The sequence below is a fragment of the Oncorhynchus nerka genome, linkage group LG4 (genome assembly GCF_034236695.1).
Source record: "Oncorhynchus nerka isolate Pitt River linkage group LG4, Oner_Uvic_2.0, whole genome shotgun sequence".
NCBI classification, from domain to species: Eukaryota; Metazoa; Chordata; class Actinopteri; order Salmoniformes; family Salmonidae; genus Oncorhynchus; species Oncorhynchus nerka.
The window spans coordinates 81,326,774-81,346,636 of NC_088399.1; the positions used below are offsets into that span (position 1 = coordinate 81,326,774).

The following is a 19,863-nucleotide window of genomic DNA, read 5'->3' on the forward strand; positions in this document are numbered from 1 at the left end:
TTCAAAAGCTATAGCATTAATTATTCAAATTGACACAAATGTTAAATTATGTCTTATAGTACATTTGTAAATTAAGGAGCATTACAAACCAGAAACATGGAGATCATGTGCACTTCTCGCCACCTGTTACTCCAGTCCCAAGGCTGTGTTACTCCAGTCCCAAGGCTGTGTTACTCCAGTCCCAAGGCTGTGTTACTCCAGTCCCAAGGCTGTGTTACTCCAGTCCCAAGGCTGTGTTACTCCCGCCCCACCGATAAGTACAATAGTAACGTTGGGGTAGTTCTGTTCTCAGTCTATTAAATTTCAACTCATTTACCCCAGAACTGAAGTTACAGTTGCTAAAGATAAAGGACATATATAAGTTGTTTGTCAAGCCGCAAACCTACTAGTAGTCGCTCAAGTAGTTGACAGTATAGGTTCCACATTTCCCCCGGTCCAAACGTAATCTGGAACCTGCAGAATCGGCACCTCTTGGTGTGTTCCATAAGAGAACGGGCTGAAGTTTCAACACCATAGATCAGCGGTGGGCAACCCTGGTCCTTCAAGTTTTTCATTTAACTGACCTGGAAGACCAAGTGTGTTTAATTTAGGCAATCACTCAACATATCAATTAGCTAAGTAGCTCAGTGTGGTGCCTAGTAGGAACATAATCCTGAAGTACTTGTGGCACTCCTGTAACAGGGTTGTCTACCTCTGCCATAGATTAACCACCTAGCCTGGACAATAGTCCAATCTCTTTGTCCACTCTCGCTGTCTCAGTATCCCCCAAGTAGTGCATACGTGTTTTTATATTTGCTCTTTTAGAATTAATTGAACATATCCGAGTTAGGACATGTATATCGTCTTTGGTATATGTAGACCATTGTTGCCATGAGGTAAGGGTTCTTTAACTCCCAGAGGACACTGTTGAAGAGGCGGGTGAAGAGGTGGAAGGGGCATAGAGGGACTTCTCAGACTCGGCATCGTCTGCTTTCACCAGGCAGCTATCACCAGGTCTGACACAGGGGCTTTGTTGGGCAGCAGGCCTTCCTTCTCGCGCTTCTTCTGTTTCATCCGGCGATTCTGGAAGCAGATTTTGACCTGAGTCTCGTTTAGCTGAAACGCTGTGGTGATCTCCACGCACCGTGCCCGGGTCAGGTACTTGTTGAAGATGAACTCCTTCTCAAGCACGGTGATCCTTCTGTGTAATCATCCTATCCTGCCGAACTGATTCCAAACCTGCTTTCTTATTTGTACGTAGGGGTTATGGAGAGGGCCGGTGGGGTAAGTAACTGATCTTGACTCAGGTCTTGGTAGTGGTGGTCAGCTAATGAAGAGGTCCCTACGTAATCATGTCACATAGGCTAGTCTAGTCATCTCCCTACTGAATTTGAATTGTGGGAAAGACAAAGAAAAATGTAGAAGAAAAGACAATCGAGTTAGACATTTTTCATGTCCAACAATCCAGAGAAAGATGGTGAATCAAACCCAGAATGAGTCAGAGAACTGTCACTGCCGGAGGAGAGGAGTGAGCAGCAAACTGTTCCTGATGGTGATGCTAATCCCGCCAGTTCAGCATCACCACCGGCATCTCCACTAGCTAGTAGGCCCACTAGTGAGTCAGATTCAGCCGGAGATGGAGAAGTTATATTCCGATATTGTTATATTTGTTCCACCGCTACATTGACTCACCCTGGAGAGTGCTGTCCATTTCACCACCATAGATAGTAACCTACTTGGCTGCTACATTGACTCACCTTGGAGAGTGCTGTCCATTTCATCACCATAGATAGTAGCCTACTTGGCTGCTACATTGACTCACCTTGGAGAGTGCTGTCCATTTCATCACCATAGATAGTAGCCTACTTGGCTGCTACATTGACTCACCTTGGAGAGTGCTGTCCATTTCATCACCATAGATAGTAGCCTACTTGGCTGCTACATTGACTCACCTTGGAGAGTGCTGTCCATTTCATCACCATAGATAGTAGCCTACTTGGCTGCTACATTGACTCACCTTGGAGAGTGCTGTCCATTTCATCACCATAGATAGTAGCCTACTTGGCTGCTACATTGACTCACCTTGGAGAGTGCTGTCCATTTCATCACCATAGATAGTAGCCTTCTTGGCTTCAATATTGTGTTTGACACTTTTTTTAACATTTATTTCAATTGAATGATTTCCTTATTTGAACTGTAACTCAGTATAATCATTGAAATTGTTGTATGTAGCATTTGTACTTTCAGTATATTACTTGGAGTTATGCCTTTATGGCTACATTCCTATCCATACCCAATACAGAGAGGTGTTGCATCAATCTGCATTCACCTGTCCCATTCTGCATGACACTCACCTGTCTTCGGCGGGTTCCTTTTCACTTTCATCCTGTCGAAGGTCTGTGAGTTGGAGGCTCTCTCTGACAGGGGCGAGCAGCACGCGTCAAGGTGGGCCACGTGCAGGGGTGACAGCGGGTTCAAGCACCCATTGAATGGACACAGGTTGGCCTGCTTGTGCTCGCCACCATAGGTAGAATGAGCGCAATGGAGCTGACCAAGGGCCGCACCCCGTAACCTTGGCAATGCTGCGGTACCATGGATGAGGAAATGTTCCTGGAGTAGATTAACCAGGCGCACTGGGGGAACCCAGTGACCGACTCCACATCCTGGTTCAGTGCGTAATGGTTGTGGGTGGTACAGAAGCCCTGGTGTCCATAACCCAAGATGCAGGCAGGATGGGCACCATAGGCTAAACCCAGAGAGCTGGTAGGAGTCTGGTATGACCATGTCTGTGAGGGATACCATCTCTACTGGGCATGAAGCGCGCATCTACCCCACAGTTGTTCTAATGACCGAGCATAACTGGAAAGTTGTAATTCTGTGATCTGAGTGGAATGACCTCAGTGAGCAGGACCTGCCATCATCGCTCTTCACTGAGTAATCTAAGGAGATACTCATTGTAGTATCGTCTCAACAGGACTGAGAGACAGTCCACAACAGGCCCGGTCTTCTGATGATTTTCTATCTGTCTCACCCTGGGTAACCATATCACCTTTACCGCTATCAATGAAACGGTGGGCAGTCACGTGGCCCGGGTCAGCCAGTGAGGTGCTCAGCCGTGTCCCCTTAGCGTGACAGATTTTGAGTGGGTCTTTAAATTCCGATTAGTCGATCAAGGTGACGTGCTTAACCACTAATTTATTGGTGGAGCAAACAATGAGCTGGGAGGCAGACGACGGTGGATGGCGCTCAGGTCCCATGTAGAGCGGGGAACAGCAAACAAGGCTTCTGCTAAGCTGCCCTGCTCGAATGACTGTCAGGAGAAGAGTTATATACGACGACCCTCCCCCAAAAAATATATACTAATATGATTTCAGTGTGCAGTAGGTAATGTGGCATTTCAAGACGAACAAAGGGGCACATGAAAATTGAACTGAATGTATTGAGAAAGAGAAGAAAGAGAGAGAGAGAGAGAGAGAGAGAGAGAGAGAGAGAGAGAGAGAGAGAGAGAGTGTGTGTCTAGGATCCAGAGTTGCTCAGTCTATGCTTAGAGACCATGGTTAAATTGTTCTAGGTTCCCCTGCTAACCATATGTCAGGATCAATAGAGTGCTTTCCCTGTAATATCAGTCATTTTGTCGACATTATAAAGGAAATCAATTCGAGCACAGCTTTTGCACAACCTTTCAAGAATCCTTAAATACACTCGATCGGGATAACTATCCATTTATTATAACACTATTGCGTGTGTGTTTGCGCGTGCATGCGTGTGAAGTTGTCAGTCAATAGCGTCAGCTGGTTGGCATGGAGACGTGAGTCTGGCGCACCAGTCACTCTCAACTGCACCTTACCACAACCGAATGATTCAACGTGCATTATGTTGTTTCACTCGATTGCGGACTGCACATCTAAGTCGTTTTAAGTGTTATCTGCATTGATAGAGGGACAGAGGCATTGTATGGGGTTTTATTTCATTGAGGCAGGCTCGCTGAGCCACATGTAGAGATTCGAAGACCACAAGAATTGGCCCATCAAAAAGAATCAGTGACACAATATTAATAGCATTGCGCCAAAAGCCAGCATGCAGTGTGTCATTTTACGCCCACTCCTTTTCATTATGTAGAATGATCAGTTGATTTAATAACGGGATGTCGGTGTTGTAAGGCTCTTGCAGCCTCAGGAGAAATTGCTGCTTGATCATCCTGTTATGAGGCCGTTTGAGAAATTAATGGTGATTAAATTTTATGTTGCAGAGAAAGGGGGCCGGACTGGTGCTCCCATTCCTGGTGCCAAATGCTCGCTCTCTCTCTCTCTCTCTCTCTCTCTCTCTCTCTCTCTCTCTCTCTCTCTGTTATGCTCTCTTTATTTATTTTTCTATACAGAAAGGCACCCATCGCCACATATCACACACACACGTTACAGTTTTTTTTTCAATCGGTTTGGTGCAATTTTCACAAGTATGTGGTAGGCTACATTTTCAGAACTCTTAGTACAAAACTCAAAACATACTAAAAGGCAGTTTTTTCAAAACTCTAAGCACATTTTTTATTGACTAAGTACAACAAATAAAATCACACAGTCACTTTATTACCAATCGTAATCAGTTTAATCTAGAAATACATGTTTCACATCGCAATATATGTTCATACAAAGTAATTGCCTTTCACAATGCAATGCTCACATTACTTTTGATATGATACTCCTCTCTGTTGTTAAAGTACTACTTTTTAATCCGACTGCTCTTAATTGATTATCATTTAAACGTTTGTCAAAAGATTTAGAGAACTACATAATGAAAATGTATGACATGTACTCAAATGTACTACTATGATGATGACCATTATGATTTTACTTCACAGATTAAAAAAATTAAATCTGATATTGACAAGCTCAGAAACGTAACAAATCAAATCCATGTTTATTGGTTAAGTACACAGATTAGCAGATGTTACAGCAGGTGCAGCGAAATGATTGTGTTTCTATAGATCCAACAGTGCATTAATACAATAGAAATACAATACAAAACCAATATGCAAATCATTCAGAAGGTCCAAACAAGAAAGAAATGCATCTCCTATAGAGTCAACATGTATCCAAGGTGAAGTATCTGGGGAGTTTTTATTGTGGGGGGGCTTCACACTGCTGTACTAACATGTCATTGGCCAATACCCTAGGGCATTACAGGACTGTAGTACCGTAATATAGGCTATTTACATTGCAGACACTTTTATCCAAAGATACAACAATCCACACATGTTTGTGTGACCCCAGAATCGAGGTGTTGCTAGTGCCATGCTAACTGAGCAACACATGACCACTACAATGCATAACAACAATGCAATACTGTAAAATATACAATACATGATTACAATACAGGTGGAAAGTATATGATTGCCATCCCCATGAGTGTGCCACCCTCCTCCATGCCATGGGTGAGGCATTCAATGACATCATTCCAGACCTAGGTGAGGCTTGGATCTGCCATGCCAAAAGGTTTTTCCCCATGTGCATAAACAATGAGGACATTTACTGCGATGTTAATGAGAACCTATGGCCAAATGCTCAAGACAGGCTTGATGCAAACTAGTGACTGCTAAACGTTATGTTTATTTATTTCATTCATTTAATTTGTTTTGATGTGTTTGATAATGTTTGATAATGTTGTAATTATATCTGAACAATATATATTTGCATCAGTGATTGTAAAATCTGTCTTTAATGATGACCATTTTTATCACACATGGGATAGAAATTATGGAAATTAGATAGGACATTTTTGATGGGTCAATTTTTGATGGGTAGAGCAAGTGTATTTCCTAATGTTAAAACCAGTAATGTAGCATATTACATTCAAAGGGCATTGTTTTCTATTGATTAACTTGTTGTTAAAACAACTAAATTGAGAAGATATCATTATGTTGTGTTTCGGGGATTAAATCAATGTTCTCATGGTATTTCACAGTAAACTTATATTTTGGATCAATGGGTGTGTGGTGAAAGATGTCTCCAAACAAAATGAAAGCACAATAAAATGTTTTGAAGATAAGACTTGGCGGATTACACGTGTTACCAGTTTGGAGTTTTGTACTAAGGGTTTTTAAAAAAGTACCAAAGCAATTGAAAAACCTGTAAAAGAGAGAGAGAGAGAGAGAGAGAGGGGGGGGGGGGGGGGGCTAGGGATAAGAGGGGAATAGTTGTTTGCACCCCTACTGGATGATAAGAGGATTGTATGGCCTAGTGGTGGTTATTCTTCTAACAGCCTCTGCTGGACCTCTCACGGGCTTTTTTCCAGAAGGGGGGGTTCCGCGGGAGGTCGGGCCCCCCAGATAGCATATGAACATATCAGAAGCCATTATTTTATACATTTTTGAATGACAGGAAATTAGCTTTAAAACTGCAAAACAACCTCATGGAAAATCTGTAGAACAGCAGGAAATTAGATCAAGGATTCTTGAAAGTCGGGACAATCCTTGTCTGACAGGGAAACAAAAATGTCAGGCAGGTCACCTTGATACAAGTCAGTATTTGACGTCCATTCATATCCAAGGATATCGAGAGATAACGTGCAAAGCGGCCACTAGGGGTAAAAGTGAGCGCTGTTACCTTAAAGTGGGTTTTGGCGTACGCATCTGCCTCTGGTTCCATAGGAATATAAAATTGTTTTTCATAATGTTGTTTTAAGCCTATCCCAGACCTTAACCCTTACCTTAAAGCTGCATTATGTATGCTTCCCGTGCTTAAGTTTCGTTTTTGCATTAATTACTTTTGGTTTTGTACACCAGCTTCAAACAGCTGAAAACACAACATTATTGGTTATGGAAAATATATTTCACAGCGGTTTAGATGTTACAATGATTCTCTACACTATACCTGCTTGTTTTGTCACATAAACTGAAATTAGGTGAACTATTACAACTATTACAATTTTAGCAACCATTGTAAGCATCTGCCTCTGATTCCAAAGGTTGCATGTTTGAATCTAGCATAGAAAGTTGTTTTTTTATATTTTTGTTTTAAGCCTGTCCCACACCTTAACCCTACCTTAACCATTCAGAGTTAATGCCTAACCTTGTGAATTTAGAGGTCAAACTTAACCCTAACCTTAAAAATGTGGAGTTAATGCCTAAATGTAAAATGTGATTTTTGGAACAACTTCGAAATTTGAGAAACATGGATGACTGTCCGATTCTGATGTGAGACTGTGAGAAGTGGTTGTAAAATTTACATTTATGGAATTTTCTAATGCCCTTGTCTGTAGCAAAATGTCCCAATTTCAAACTTTAAAAAAAAGTGTCTACAATTCTAAAAACTGGCAATAGTGGATATTAACTGGGAAATTATCTTATGTAGTTACTTGCAATAGCCCTTTGTGACTTTAAAGAATATTTCTCTGAAAACTGTGATTAAAAGATGTGTCCGGAGATTTGGTAAACTCTAAAATGAATCAGGAATGAGCAGGGTCAACTATACCATAAGGACCCCTTATTCATGTCTTCATTACATGTAGCGCACTCATGGTCTCATGGCACTCATTGTCTGTAAAGTTCTGTACTTTTGGAAGATTAAAACAAAGAATATTGCAATAACCATGGTCACAACCATAAACGGTCAACTCTTCCTGATATTTCTTCCTGATAGCTAAGATAGAATATGAATTTTGATTCAAATACGTTACATTTAATTAGGTTTTAGAGTCATAAAGCAACTGAGGAAAAACTAAATTGCTTCTGTGTACGCCACTTGAATGAATAAAAAAATGCAATTTTTGTCAACTCTGTAAAGCATCAACTGCCTTAGATTTGTATCTCTTGTTGGACACTAATTGAAAAATGAAAGTTAGTTGCATTTCATAAAAATGAAATAAAAATGTGGTTGTTTCTTTACATGGTGTGATAGCTGATACTTTGGTCTATCAAAATATATATTTCAAATGTTGTTACTATAAAAACAAATATTTGCGGGGAAAAAAGTAAGATTGTGCCTTCTTTTAAGAATCCATTATCTCTAAAACAGCAACATTTTCTCTCAACCTCATGGCAAATTGTGCAAAATAGCATGATATTAGCTATAAAACTGCAAATTGTTCACTATGTCCCCTAGCAAAACTCATCTTGGACACAACAAGACTCCTTAGTTTCGAACCATGAGACAGTACTAAAGTATCCTACACTACCTACGCTTCGCTCTCTCATTCTCTCGCTCTCTTCAACCGTGCACATAGCGCGTGGGTGCAGCACTCTTCGCCAGGCCGTGAACGTTCCAGGAATGCTTTTTCTGCGAACGTGGAATGGGGTGAGAGAAAAGGCGCTTTGTTTCGGAATTATTTGGTTACCAGCCTTTGGAAAGGAAAGCCCAAGTTGGACCAGAGTTGTAAAGTAGCTTTCCTCTTGACATATATATGTGCATGGAATATGTGCATAACCTATAGCCTACGCGTGCAGTCGTCCACTGCCAGTTTTTTAATAAATTACATATTGGCTAAACGTCATTCCACCAATACGCTACAGTTGAATGTAATATGGTTATGCACTTTGCTATGCAATGATACATTTTACGATCGATCCATGCTATGTAGCAACCCGTGGTTAGTATGACCACAACCATTAGCATGTTGAGTGAAATATTGACAACTAGTAGCCCATTCCAAAATTATTACAGAATTGTAATATTTCTGACCAAATCTCATACAACTCCAAGGTGAAATTAGTAAAACATGCATTTCTCAAAGGCTGTGGAAAATATATTTCTGCACAAGGACATAAAACGTTTATAGCCGAAAGCCATTTTGCCCTATTAGGTTATTGTTATGAACATCTCAATTTAATCAAATATATTTATTGGCATACACTGCTCCCCAATCACTAAAAGGTTTAGAGCTATTTTTAGAAAATGTAAAACGTGTAAAATGAATACTAATGTATAGGCCTGCAACGGCCTGTTTTGAATTAGGCTACTTATAGCACGAGGGGGAAGACGCTGCTGCACGCTTGGAGAGCCCGCGTGTTTGAACAGCTATAAAAATGCATTATTACCAAAGGCTTACAAAGCTTCAGAGTTTTGGCCTCGATTCACGAATCCCATCTGAAAAAGTAAAGAGGGTTGTTATTTGTGCATTATATATCACAATTGGTCTCTTTGATAACGTTCTCATTCATGACGGGGTTTGATTTATGAGCTCGTGAAGGCAAACATGGCTCGAGCATTTGCCTCCACATGCACACAGCAAAGGGAGCTAGCAATAGGGAGACGTGCTATTTCTAGCCTAGTATGTTCACAATTTTACTAACTTTACAACCAGGGGAAGTAAAAGAGATTTATTCGATGTATTGTAGTAGCCTGTGAAATTTTCTGTATACTCGAATCTGCTTGAAATTGGACAAGGGAGGTTTTCTAAAGAGTTTCTGATTCAAAATTGTAAGCTGATATTTCTATTGAACTCCATTCTCAAATTAGACAGCTATTTATATCACTGAAAAATCATGATAAAGGTGCTCATTTTTTATTAACATAAACAGAATACAATATCAAGGGCTCAATGCCTCCAAGATGAAGGTTCGTTTTTATCGACTAAACATTTATGCTTAGCCTATAATAGAATATAAACCATGCATTTATTAGAATAACTATAGGATTTATACTCCGACATACGGCTATATTAGCCTGCTTTCATCACACTATTTTGACATGCAAATTAATTAGAGTAAATTTGTATTCAGAATGAGCTACTAAACATTGTATCGATTGGTAATGCCTCATTTCTATTTTGGGGGGTTGATAAAAATAAATTTGATCAAAAATACACTTTACACTTGATAAAAAAGGTTTGGATAATAATAACAAAACACAATCTTGCAAGTTCCTTAGAGCAAGTCAGATTTATTCTAACAAAAATATCAATGGCACTGTAAGCTATACAAAAATAAAATGACCAGAATTCATACTATTGTGCAACTTTTCACATACCCATAATATTGCATCTTAAGAAATCATTGTGTTATTGTAATTGCAGGCCACAATGGTATATTTTTCCAGACTCTTACCTTGAATTAATCGACTAGGCCTAATCAATTAATCAATAAAAAGGAAATGTGCCGATCATATCAAACAACCACCAAAATTTACTTCATAGTTAATACCGGAGTTTTTTTCTTTCTTTAAATGTTCCAGGTTGAATGTCTCGCTCTATTTTTCATTGATTTCAATAGCTCAGATGCTGTAAGTCAATTGTAGTTAATGACTCCGAGAAAAAGTAGAAGTTTTCGGTAGATATGTCCAGATTGTCCACGGGGCTGTCCAGGGATTCTGACACACTAGGCGAGGTGGCATCAGAGAAGTGAAGGCAAGAATCCGATGAGAATACTTGGAAGTCTTGTATTGAGACGTCCAGGGCCGCGGGACTACCGCCATTGTCCTGGCCAGGTGCAGAGCCGGGCCCTATTGTTGACACGCAGCCTGGAACAGTGGGTGACGGGTTGGGGAAATGCTTCAGATTTTTGTCATTGCTGCTCAGTGGTAAAACTGTGTAACTCTGGGCCACGCCATTGTGCGGGCCAACATTCTGGAGCTGCTGGGAAGTACTGAGTGAGTTCTGCTGAAAGGAGCAGGCCCCTCTCTCCATAAGGGCCCCGGTCACTATATTGAGGCTCTGCTCAAACACCGAGCCCTCATCCTCCTCCTCGTCGCTCTGGGTCCTGTCCTCAGCACTCGGCTCTTTCCCTTCGCCATTGTGGTTCTCCTTGCACTGGGTCTGCCTCTTGTGCTTCATGCGCCGGTTCTGGAACCATACTTTGACCTGCCGCTCGGTGAGGTCGAGCAGGGCGGCTATCTCCACCCTCCTCGGTCGGCACAGATACTTGTTGAAGTGGAACTCCTTCTCCAGCTCCAGGAGCTGTGTGTTGGTGTACGCCGTCCTCAACCGCCGGGAACCCTCTCCTCCGCTCTCTAGAATCTCCGGCGAACCTGAGACAGCAGCACATAAATCACGAGATAAAGAAGCATTACACAATTAACCACTATGACTTGATAATGCAATATTACTCCTGTATAAACACAAACCACCAGAGATCAACCTATTTAACACAGTGGCTATACTGCAGCAAAATGGCTGCTCATAGTAGCACCCTATGCATTCTCCCCCACAAAATAGCCTACTTGTAATATGGCTATTGACTAATTAATGCACACTATTGGACGAAGTCCTATAGCGCACCATATGTACATAATTTCCCCCAAAATACAGCAGAGAAAGACAGAGAGCAGTAGTGTGGTACAGACTGGGCTACTATACTGATGAATGCGCCAGCTGCCCGGCACTGCTACACTACTCTATCACTCTTCATTACTGTCACACATCAAAACTCTGGCACTGCTCCGCGAGGAAGGGCACCGTGGAAATTAAATAAATCATTTTACATTACTTAACTTTGCCCAAACTTTTCCGAGTAGAGTAACAATATGGATAACCCAATGCACCATTGTGCCCAGCAGATTAATTTCGAATAGGCTCTGCAACTTGGTAATGGCTAGCCTATTGCCAGTCCTTCAAGAGCTTGGAAAGTGCATTCTGAATAAAAATGTCTGCCCTCTAAATTACCCCATTAAAACCACCCACCTTCCGGGGAGAAGCATACAAGTCCACTCGTTATGGCAGTCGCGGTGGAAGTCGGCAGGTGATTCTTCTTGGAGGCTTTCTTCTCTCGCATCCAGGGGTATTCCGGGGGTAGGGAGGCGGTGGGCAGCGGGATGCATCCATCGGGGCTGTGTCTGGGCCGGCTATGCCTCGGGTGGATGCCTGGGTTGAGGCTGGGAATGGTCTGCTCAAAAGGAGGAGGAATCAGTGTCGAGTGTGAAAGCGTCGAGCTCTTGATTGATGAACTTTGAAATGAATCACCGACAGGGGGGAAAGATGTCAGGCACTCAGCAAGCGAAGGCTGACTATTGATAAAACCGCTCTCTCGCTCGAATTCGTAATTCATCTCCGCTCGCTGAGAGCCGAGGAAAGTTTGCTGCGCGTATTTTTATAAATGTAGCGGCTCAATGAGAAAGAGGTGGTGGCATTTTTTTTTTCAAATTCACTGATTACGGCCGTATGGTGACCGAACAGCTATTAAACTATTGAATTCATGGAGACAAGGTTGAAATTGGAGCCAAGTCACATGATAACTTCTGCCCAATGACAATTTGGGGTTTAATCAAAAGAAGCCACTGTCTGCGTGATTGATCCAAAAACTCTGGTGTGAAGAACGCCTTGTCTCTATGGGGACGGTTGTTTGTATTTACACCTTTTTTACGCCCACCCCAGTTTATCGTCCCCTAGCCTCCTAGTCAACTAAACTATAAATGTGTTTTTAGAATGGCTGCCTGAGCGCTGTGAAAGTAAAGTAACTATATTGCCCGGGCTCATGCAGTCCTATTTTCTCGTATTGCTTGAGTATGTCTGGAGAGAACGCCCCCGCGCCACACAAATTACACCAGTAGCTACACACTATGCATGCAGTCATTAGCAAAGTTAGCCATTCATGTAGAGTTCTCTCGGGGAAAAAACACCCCAAAAACTGATATTTAGAGATCCTGACAGCAACAACCACTAACAATCCAATGTGTTCCAAAACGGTAGAGATTACAATGTGTGACAATGTATGACTGTGTTCATAGACTTTCTTTTCAATTCAAGCATAGATGAGCTATAGGTTAAGCTACTAATTGAGGCATACAACTGGGAACAAAACGTCATACCTATTCTGGAGGATTGGGTTAATCATGCCTACTATACCATTTTAGTGTAATCCACTTGTATGCAGTACATTTATTACAGATGAAGTAGTTACATATTGTGTTTAACGCCCAGATACCCAAATACACATGGAGCATGTAAGCACACACAGACAAACCTCAGACAAATACACTCACACACAACCGATGTTGCTAAAATGATATGCACCTAATGCAAAAAAAATATGGCTTTAAAATATCACATTTTGTGTGCATGCATACCAATCATGTTTTGTTTCATTTGAGTCTGGAATTGTTGTGGAATAATTATACTCTTTCTCAGTCTCTGCAATTATATCACTCTGCAGAGCCCTCCCAGTTACACTAAAGCAAGGTTGACCTATATGCTAACAACATACTATGTTTAGGGAAACAATTTCCAGCCGGTGGGTGGTGGACAAGGGCATAATGATCCTCTTTACATTTAACCTTATTTCTCACACATTTCAACTTGTGCTATTGCACAGTTAATAAACCCCTGCCATTGGAATAGGTAATTTTAACGAATTTATTGCGGAGAGATTCTGTAGAAGGAATTGTGTATCGACTGAGCAGCTCCCACAGTTTGGCTATGTACCCTTCCAGTACAATCTGTAAAAGCCACACTATGGATGTTTTTCGTCAAACAGCCAGTAAGCAGCTATGTTGTATGCTTCAAAGGAAATAAAATTGGAAGAGTGAGTGGGAGAGGAGGAAAATAAGTGGTAGGCCTTGCTCAGTTTATTGCTTATATAGCAAACAAAGAATCCTGGAAGCCTGCGCGCGATCAATCTTACTCGCCAAAAGGTCTGACAGCTCGGTGCCCTCAGAACACATTTAAGGCTTCTAACTCTCCCCCGGATCAAATGCAGCCAGGAAGCGGCGAGCAACGCTGGCCATTTAGATTATAACACGTTTCTGTTCGCTGTCACATCTTTTCTGTCGCTTAAGGGATGTTTTAAGACATTAAAAATACATGGAACATTTTGCAGAAGGGCGATAATGCGCGTAAATGGTGAGTAAGCTAAACCAACATCGCCACTGCATTTTCTTTCTGGATTTTTTGGGGGCGTATTTACAAAACGTAATTATTTTCGTTGGAGCATACATTTGGGTTTGTTGGTGGTGAGCAGAGTCTGTGGTAAAGGACGGGCCTGAGGAGGAGACGGATGGATTTTTGGAATTACGCATAGGCTTTGTGTGTGAGGCAAGGAGTGGGTGGCGGCTTTCTGTGAACCCTACTCAGACCTACACATTTTTTTTACAGGGGGATTCTGGGGGAATGATTTAGAACACCTTTCCCACGGATGGAAAATGACAATTCCTTTTTTCAACCCAATACCTTATTTATGTTGCGTTAAAATCTCCTACATATGGGTCAAATCAATGGAGTGTGTGTGCGTGTGTGAGTGTGTGTGTGCGCGCGCGCGAGTGTGTGCGTGTGTGTGTTTGTGTGTTTTGGATCCAGAGTTGCTCTGTCTATGCTGACAGACCATGGTTCAATTGTTCTAGGTTTCCCTGCTAACCATATGTCAGGATCAGTAGAGTGCCATCCCTGTAATACGTCATTAGTCGAAATTATAAAGGAAATAAATTCGAGTACAGATTTTGTAAAACATTTGAAGGTGATAACTATAATTTTACTACACTGATAATTGTTTGTTTGTTGTTGGGAAATTCTGAATGCACAATGCATGGCATTGTATGTGGAATTGTGTTCTCCATCATTGGCTTATATTGACCTACATTTCATCAATATACTAACTGAATTATATTTGAAAATAAAAACTTGAATGTAGTCAAAGTTCTTTGTGTGAATTGAATTTGGGCCTGCCACAACAAAGGAAACTGCAGTACACAATCCCAAAAGTTAGTCTTAAGAGAGACATACACAAGCTTATTATTTTCATACTTATTTTACACCATTGCACAATAATAACAGCTGAAAATATGTCGATTAATTTTTGTTGCTTGTAAACGCTTGTAATTGTTATCGTGTGCAGCGAATCCAGGCCCACATAGGCCTATTTAGCTGCATCAGATAGCCTATGACTCAAATATTTAATATGTCCTGTATTACATATCCTTTCATTTAGTCTAATTTACATGTGTAAAGAACTATAATTATGAACAGTCCTATAGCGCCATAATAAACGTGAAACATGGGGCCAAAATGTGATTGATTGAATATAGGCCTATCAGCAAACTTTTTTTCCTTAACGGTTTCTCATTTAACCTATTTTATGCTAACAGATACTGCAGAAGATCCTCGTGACACTTTTATTATTATGGATGTGCTCGTGCGGAGGAGGCGCGGGAACAAGGCTACAGCAAAAGCTTCTGATGTGCCCACGCGCTAAGGGAGACAAAACGAGAGGCTTTTATACAATGTTTTCGGTATTTATTGTCACTATCAAATAAACTATTATGTTATAGATTATTATAGGTAATATTGATTCTGAGATAATGTGAATTACATTTTTGTGATGAAATAGCATGCCCTCTAAAGTCCTACCAGTGTTTTTCCTCCTCATAAATCATTTATGGGATAATAAGATGTTTGTTATTATTATTGCTTCCTTATTGTAGTTTGTGCCATGTGTTATATGTTTAAATACCCTCGAAATCCAGGTTGAAAGATACAATGCATATTTAAATTCATTTCTTTATTTATTCGAACTGGAGCAGCATGGAATGTATGACACTGAAAAAGAAACTTGGTGATATCTAGAATATTTGTTCAATAAAGAAACGTCTAATATCTGGTCCGTCCTTCCAAGCGTGACTGGTTGATTTGCATTCGTAGAGAAATAAAATACCTCCTCGAAGAAGAAACAAATAACACCAACATATCAGTGTTGTGTCTGTCTGTCTCTCTGTCGTCTGTCTGCTGTCAGGTAAGGGGTAGAACTAGAGCCTAGGCCTGGTTCCAATAGCCTTCTCTCCACATACAAAGAGCACAGGGGGGTCAAATAATACTAAAGAACTCCATATAACGTCATATAAATAAATAACATTTTGAAAGTCCAACAAAACACAAGCTGGTTAGATCGTAGCCTGGAGCTTCCAGGCCTCCCTTTTTTAAGGATCCTTCCACAAGTGCAACAAAATGCAAAACAATAACACAAAACAAATCTTCAACTGCGGATAAATAGCAAAAAACTAACACATTCACATTAAAATAATACCATAAGATTTGTTCATATACCCTGTTTGATTTGTTTTTAGAAACAAGTTAAAGATTAAATAGGTCTATGCGTATGTGCCCCCGCGCGTGTTGTCTCAGTCAGATAATAGGTCTGTGCGGAACAATAACACTATAGCAAATAGAGTGAACATTTGAAGCAAGCGTGATTACTTTCCTATGCTACTTCACACATTAAACTATATTTTAAAAAAGAACAAACATAATCTAGAACAAAGAGAAGGTGGAAAAAGCTACTAAAGAACAAAAGAAACAAAGCGATGGTGGTTCATCAGGTAAGACAATGGGGCGGAGTGATCCAGGGTGCAACCCGGCTACAGATGTGTCAGTTTGGGCGCTTCCTGAATTCTTCCCTGAGAGTAGTGCGGCGTATTAAGGTCTGTGTATGTCGGGTTTGGATCGCACACTCTTTGATGGTGACTATTGCCCATAGTGATTGCTCCATTGTAGTCCATGTTTGTGGACGGCGGGTGCGAGAGATGGGTCAGGCCGAAAACGGAGGCCCTGTTGTTGGGCATCGAATCGATGTAACCTCCGCCTACATACACAGGGCTGACTTGCTGCAAGTGCGTCCCATAGCCGCCATTTCCTTGGAGAGGATGCGCGTCATACTCGGGCGTGGCCGTGCCGCCAGTCCCGGCATACCTCTTCTGAGAGGGCGGGCAGTTGTTTAGGGAGCTGTTCAGGGGAGGGGGATATGACGTAGGCATACCGTATGCATTATGAGCGGGCTTATTGTAAGACGTTGGCGACTGGGACTCATAGGGTACACTGTTAACCAGAGAATGCATAGAGTTGAGGTATCCTCCACCCCCGCCTCCGGGTGATGGGCCGAGGGGGCTCCGAGGGGACTGTCCCCCGGGAGAAGGCATCATGCCACACCCTTTCTGATCCTTTTTGTACTTCATCCTGCGGTTCTGGAACCAGATCTTAATCTGCCTCTCCGTGAGGTTGAGCAGGTTGGCCATCTCGACCCTGCGGGGTCTGCAGAGGTAGCGGTTGAAGTGGAACTCCTTTTCCAGTTCCACCAGTTGTGCGCTGGTATAAGCCGTCCGGGCTCTCTTCGACGCGGCTGACCCGCCCGGGGGGCTCTTGTCTCCAGGGCAACTCTCAACTGGCGGAAGAGGAAAAGGAAGGCAGTCAATCAGTAACCAACCCCAGCAGCAAGCACAAGAACAAGACACAGAGTGACAAGATACATATAGCTGATAACACACGTTTCTCCACATGAACCGACTCAAATACACATATCAATAAGAGTTCTACAAATAAAGACAAAATCAGAGATGTCCTCAACTAGACTGTGGATGTTACCAGTGCAATTATATCAGACATAACATTAACTATGACTGTATACCTGCTGGAGACAGCTCTCAACTGTTAGCTATACTTTACTCAAAGGCCAAATCAGAGTGATTATAATTGTGTGTGTGTGTGTGTTAAACTACCTCATATTTCCCACTGTAGCTTTTTAACCCTCATAGTACACACATGTGCAATGCAAATATCTGTATTCCTCACTGCGCATGAGCTAAATCTCGCCTTGCCATCTCCTATGAGTCTCACCATGCTGAATGGCTTGGGCTCTGCCGCCTCACAGCAAGGTGTTGGTCTAGTTACCGTTTATGGCAGGCTGCCAACACCTAATAAATGTTGCTACTAGCTACTGTACAGCCAGAAGCTGGGCGTGAGGAATGCAGCATGGCATCATGTTATGAGTTAGCTCTTCTTTATAAATGGGGATATAATATTTTCACCATCTCTGTTTCAGAAACTAGGCTACTAATACTGCTGTTATTCGAAAAATACTATAATCGGGCTATAATCCAAATCCTAATAATTATCCAAATAAAAAATGTAATATTCAAAATGATCTTGTTTCATTAAGGAGCTACTGTTGAGGGATCTGTGATTAGAATTATTGCAAAAAGCAGACCCACTGAACACAGACTTATTTCAAAGACTAGTTTTAATTTACATTTGCTGGAAAATCAACAGTGAATTAAACGTGAAATCAAAAATATTTTCACCATGTCATTGGATTTAGGTTAAAAGTTGGGTGAAAAAAATACGAAATCATTTACATTGATGACTTTCTGCCAATCCAATCAGTTTTCCACGTTGATTCAATGTCATCACATCTTTTTGTTGAAATGACGTGGAAACAACGTTAATTCAACCAGTTTTTACCCAGTGGGGTAAGCCTTAGGCTAAGGTTTGAAATAGTCCCTTTGGCATCAATTTGGCAGACATCTTGACAGACTCATGATAAATGGGATTCAGCAGACCTTTTACATGCCTGGATGCCCTACTTATTCACTTCTGACCAAATATATTCCCAAAAGGTGGACATAAATAGGCATACTAGCCTATGGAGACAACACGATTTGGTAAGGCCATGGGAATTTAAGCATCTTTCAACTTTGGGTAAACAACTTCCTCCCCCAGGTCTCCTAGCTTTTCCTCTAATCAAAACAAGAGAACAAATTGGAACAACTGTTTTTGTATGTTTGTTTGTTGTCCTGCATGGAATGTTGTGTGATCACGGACAATATATTATGTTTATTCTAGCAGAAAGTCAACGATAGAGCATATGGACAACAAATGGTGGAGCTAGGCCTAAAACTATGAGGAATGGATCACAATTGAGTATTTCTAATGAACATGCATACATCATAATAGATCATAAGGAATGCATACTAATGGGGGACCCTATTGACATCACAAGAGGGTGTGCGTAATAGGGGTATTATACGAAATAGGTCGTTTTCAATAAAACGTCACAATACGTTCGATTTGGCTTCTGGGGGGCAAATAGACTACAGCTCCGCTAAAAACCTTTGGCAACTAGGTGCGGTTTCCAAGGTATTGTTAAATAAATGTTATAAATATTTGGTTTTAATATCATCACCTATTGAGCATAGTCATAACTACAAATTTACGACCATTCCATGCAAAACATGATCAGTAAACATCAATGATAACCTAATTTCAGATATGTGAAGGTACCTATCATTTAGCTTGCTTCATCCGAGATTAGGCTTTTGGAAAGAGCTTGACATCGGCAAGTCCTGGTAAAGTTGTCAGTCGGCTCTACGGTCACTTCCACTATAGATGGCAAGCAAATCAAGCAATATTTGGATATAGTCATCTAATTTATCCCGCGAAAGTTTGCTTGTTAACTAGCTAGCCAATTTGACATGGTCTATCAATCAATGTAACCTATATCATGTCTGTCAGCAGCAATTGTAATTAAATACTCTTAAAAACAATGTTGAAAAGGGGATCATGTTAGTTAACTTCGATAGGTAAGCCAACATTGTTTGGAGAAAAAAGTAGCCTACATTAGGTCTACTTACCACTCACTATATGTTCAGCTAACTGTACAGTTTCTACCTATAGCATGCAAAGTAAACATTATCAGCTGACAGTAGCACGGCATATGCGCTCTTCTGCTGCTTGACAGGCAGAGCCCACAAAATATGGGAAATGAACCTAAACCATTCATACTTGTCTGGTATATTTCACTTTTATTTGATATCACTCAAATATCCAATTAATGGTGGCCAGTACTGAGATATGTCGTGAGGCTTGATGTGTACTGATGCAGTTACATGCAGTATAACTCCGATCATTGTTTTGCATGAAGCGGCAGGTAGCCAAGTGGTTAGACATTGGGCCAGTAACCGAAATGTTGATAGCTCGAATCACCGAGCTGACAAGGTAAAACTCTGTTATTCTGCCCCTGAACAAGGCCCACAGTTCATAGGCTGACATCGTAAATAAGAATGTGTTATTAACTGACTTGCCTAGTTAAATTATTGGACCTGTTTAGGTCTGACTCTGCTCTTCAAGGGGTAATGATATTACAACCAAATATTTAACAATCCTTTGATTGTTGTCAACGGTTTAAGCGGAGCTGTGAGTCTCCTT

At 41.2% G+C, this 19,863-nt stretch overlaps 2 protein-coding genes, 1 long non-coding RNA gene and 1 pseudogene across 3 annotated transcripts in view; 1 reads left to right on the top strand and 3 right to left on the bottom strand.

Annotated features, from left to right (window-relative positions):
- Positions 1 to 972: 972 nt before the first annotated feature.
- LOC115115976 (homeobox protein Hox-A1a-like) lies at positions 973 to 2,934 on the bottom strand (annotated as a pseudogene).
- A 6,524-nt stretch (positions 2,935 to 9,458) lies between these two features.
- On the bottom strand, positions 9,459 to 13,246 carry LOC115115963 (homeobox protein Hox-A2a-like). Its single transcript, XM_029644449.2, has 2 exons — positions 11,587 to 13,246; positions 9,459 to 10,934 (listed from the first exon to the last, which is right to left on the bottom strand). Exons 1-2 carry the CDS (start codon positions 11,948 to 11,950, stop codon positions 10,174 to 10,176), a joined length of 1,125 nt encoding a protein of 374 aa, XP_029500309.1. The 5' UTR covers positions 11,951 to 13,246; the 3' UTR covers positions 9,459 to 10,173.
- An 86-nt stretch (positions 13,247 to 13,332) lies between these two features.
- Positions 13,333 to 15,918, top strand: LOC115115969 (uncharacterized). The gene is made up of 2 exons (XR_003861479.2): positions 13,333 to 13,740; positions 14,979 to 15,918. It is a non-coding gene; the product is annotated as an uncharacterized LOC115115969 (long non-coding RNA).
- The window catches only part of LOC115115962 (homeobox protein Hox-A3a-like), a 35,964-nt gene continuing 31,473 nt past the window's right edge, over positions 15,373 to 19,863 (bottom strand). The window contains 1 exon segment of the mRNA XM_029644442.2: positions 15,373 to 17,044. Within this exon segment, the coding sequence (XP_029500302.2) occupies positions 16,245 to 17,044 (800 nt within the window). The 3' untranslated portion in view covers positions 15,373 to 16,244.